The sequence below is a fragment of the Otolemur garnettii genome, unplaced genomic scaffold (assembly GCF_000181295.1).
Source record: "Otolemur garnettii isolate 467f Iridium unplaced genomic scaffold, OtoGar3 scaffold00116, whole genome shotgun sequence".
Lineage (NCBI taxonomy): Eukaryota > Metazoa > Chordata > Mammalia > Primates > Galagidae > Otolemur > Otolemur garnettii.
This window is the reverse complement of record NW_003852511.1, coordinates 4893291-4894254: the sequence shown is the minus strand read 5'-3', so window position 1 is coordinate 4894254 and position 964 is coordinate 4893291. Positions and strand designations below refer to the sequence as shown.

Sequence of the window (964 nt, the reverse complement as noted above, 5' to 3'; positions counted from 1 at the left end):
GGCTAAGGTGGAAAGAACTCTTGAGCCTAGGAGTTCAAGACCAGCCTGGCCAACATAGTGAGACTATGTCTCAAAAAAAATACATACACACACAATATATATATACACACAGTAGAACCCCATAGCTGACCATCTCCCTACTTTGACCACCTCCTTACCTTGACCTAATTGTCATAGACTGGACATGCACCACACATTCATATCAGTACAACAAGCCTAACCAGTTTGTTATAGTCCCCTGGGTGGTCAATTTACAGAGGTTCTACTGTGTGTGTGTATACACATAGACATATATTTTAAATATATATGGTAAGGTGGTTAAAATGGCAAATTGTAATTATATATATTTTTTACCATAATAAAAAAATAGTGAAAAAATTGCAAGGTCCCCCCAAATGTGAAGCCGATCCTTCCGACTGCATTAGATGGAGACCGTCCTGACATCGATACTGGATGGCTGTAACCTAACACAGATCCAGGACACAGGGTTATAGCAGTTTTTAGTAATTTCCTGGTGATTTCTCAGCTCCCTTACACCTGTTTGCCTCAGTGGTCTGAGTGATAGAACCACATTGCTAGACTATTGAAGGAGCTCCCCGTTGTGGATTTTAATCTTCTGCTCATGAGGCTGGTCCCTGGAATTGCCCAGGCAGATTTGAGTCCCTGCAGGGAAGAGAAAGGCCCCAGGTCAGAGCTGTGTCAGTGCTCACAAGTGTGCCTTTTTTTTCCTGGAACAGTGTTCAGCTACAACACGGATTCCCGCCAGACGTGTGCCAACAACAGGCACCAGTGCTCGGTGCACGCGGAGTGCAGGGACTTCGCCACGGGCTTCTGTTGCAGCTGCGTTGCCGGCTACACGGGCAACGGCAGGCAGTGTGTCGCAGAAGGTAATTTCCTTTAAATGCTCTACCTGGGGGGAGGAGAAGGGGTGGAGTTTTTTTATTTTGGTGCTTTCCCCCAATGA

At 45.9% G+C, this 964-nt stretch overlaps 1 protein-coding gene across 1 annotated transcript in view; it reads left to right on the top strand.

Annotated features, from left to right (window-relative positions):
• Nucleotides 1-964, top strand: part of NID1 (nidogen 1) — a 90630-nt gene that overhangs the window by 30018 nt on the left and 59648 nt on the right. The window contains exon 5 of the mRNA XM_003797446.3: nt 738-887. Within this exon, the coding sequence (XP_003797494.1) occupies nt 738-887 (150 nt within the window). The remainder of the gene's footprint in view (nt 1-737; nt 888-964) is intronic.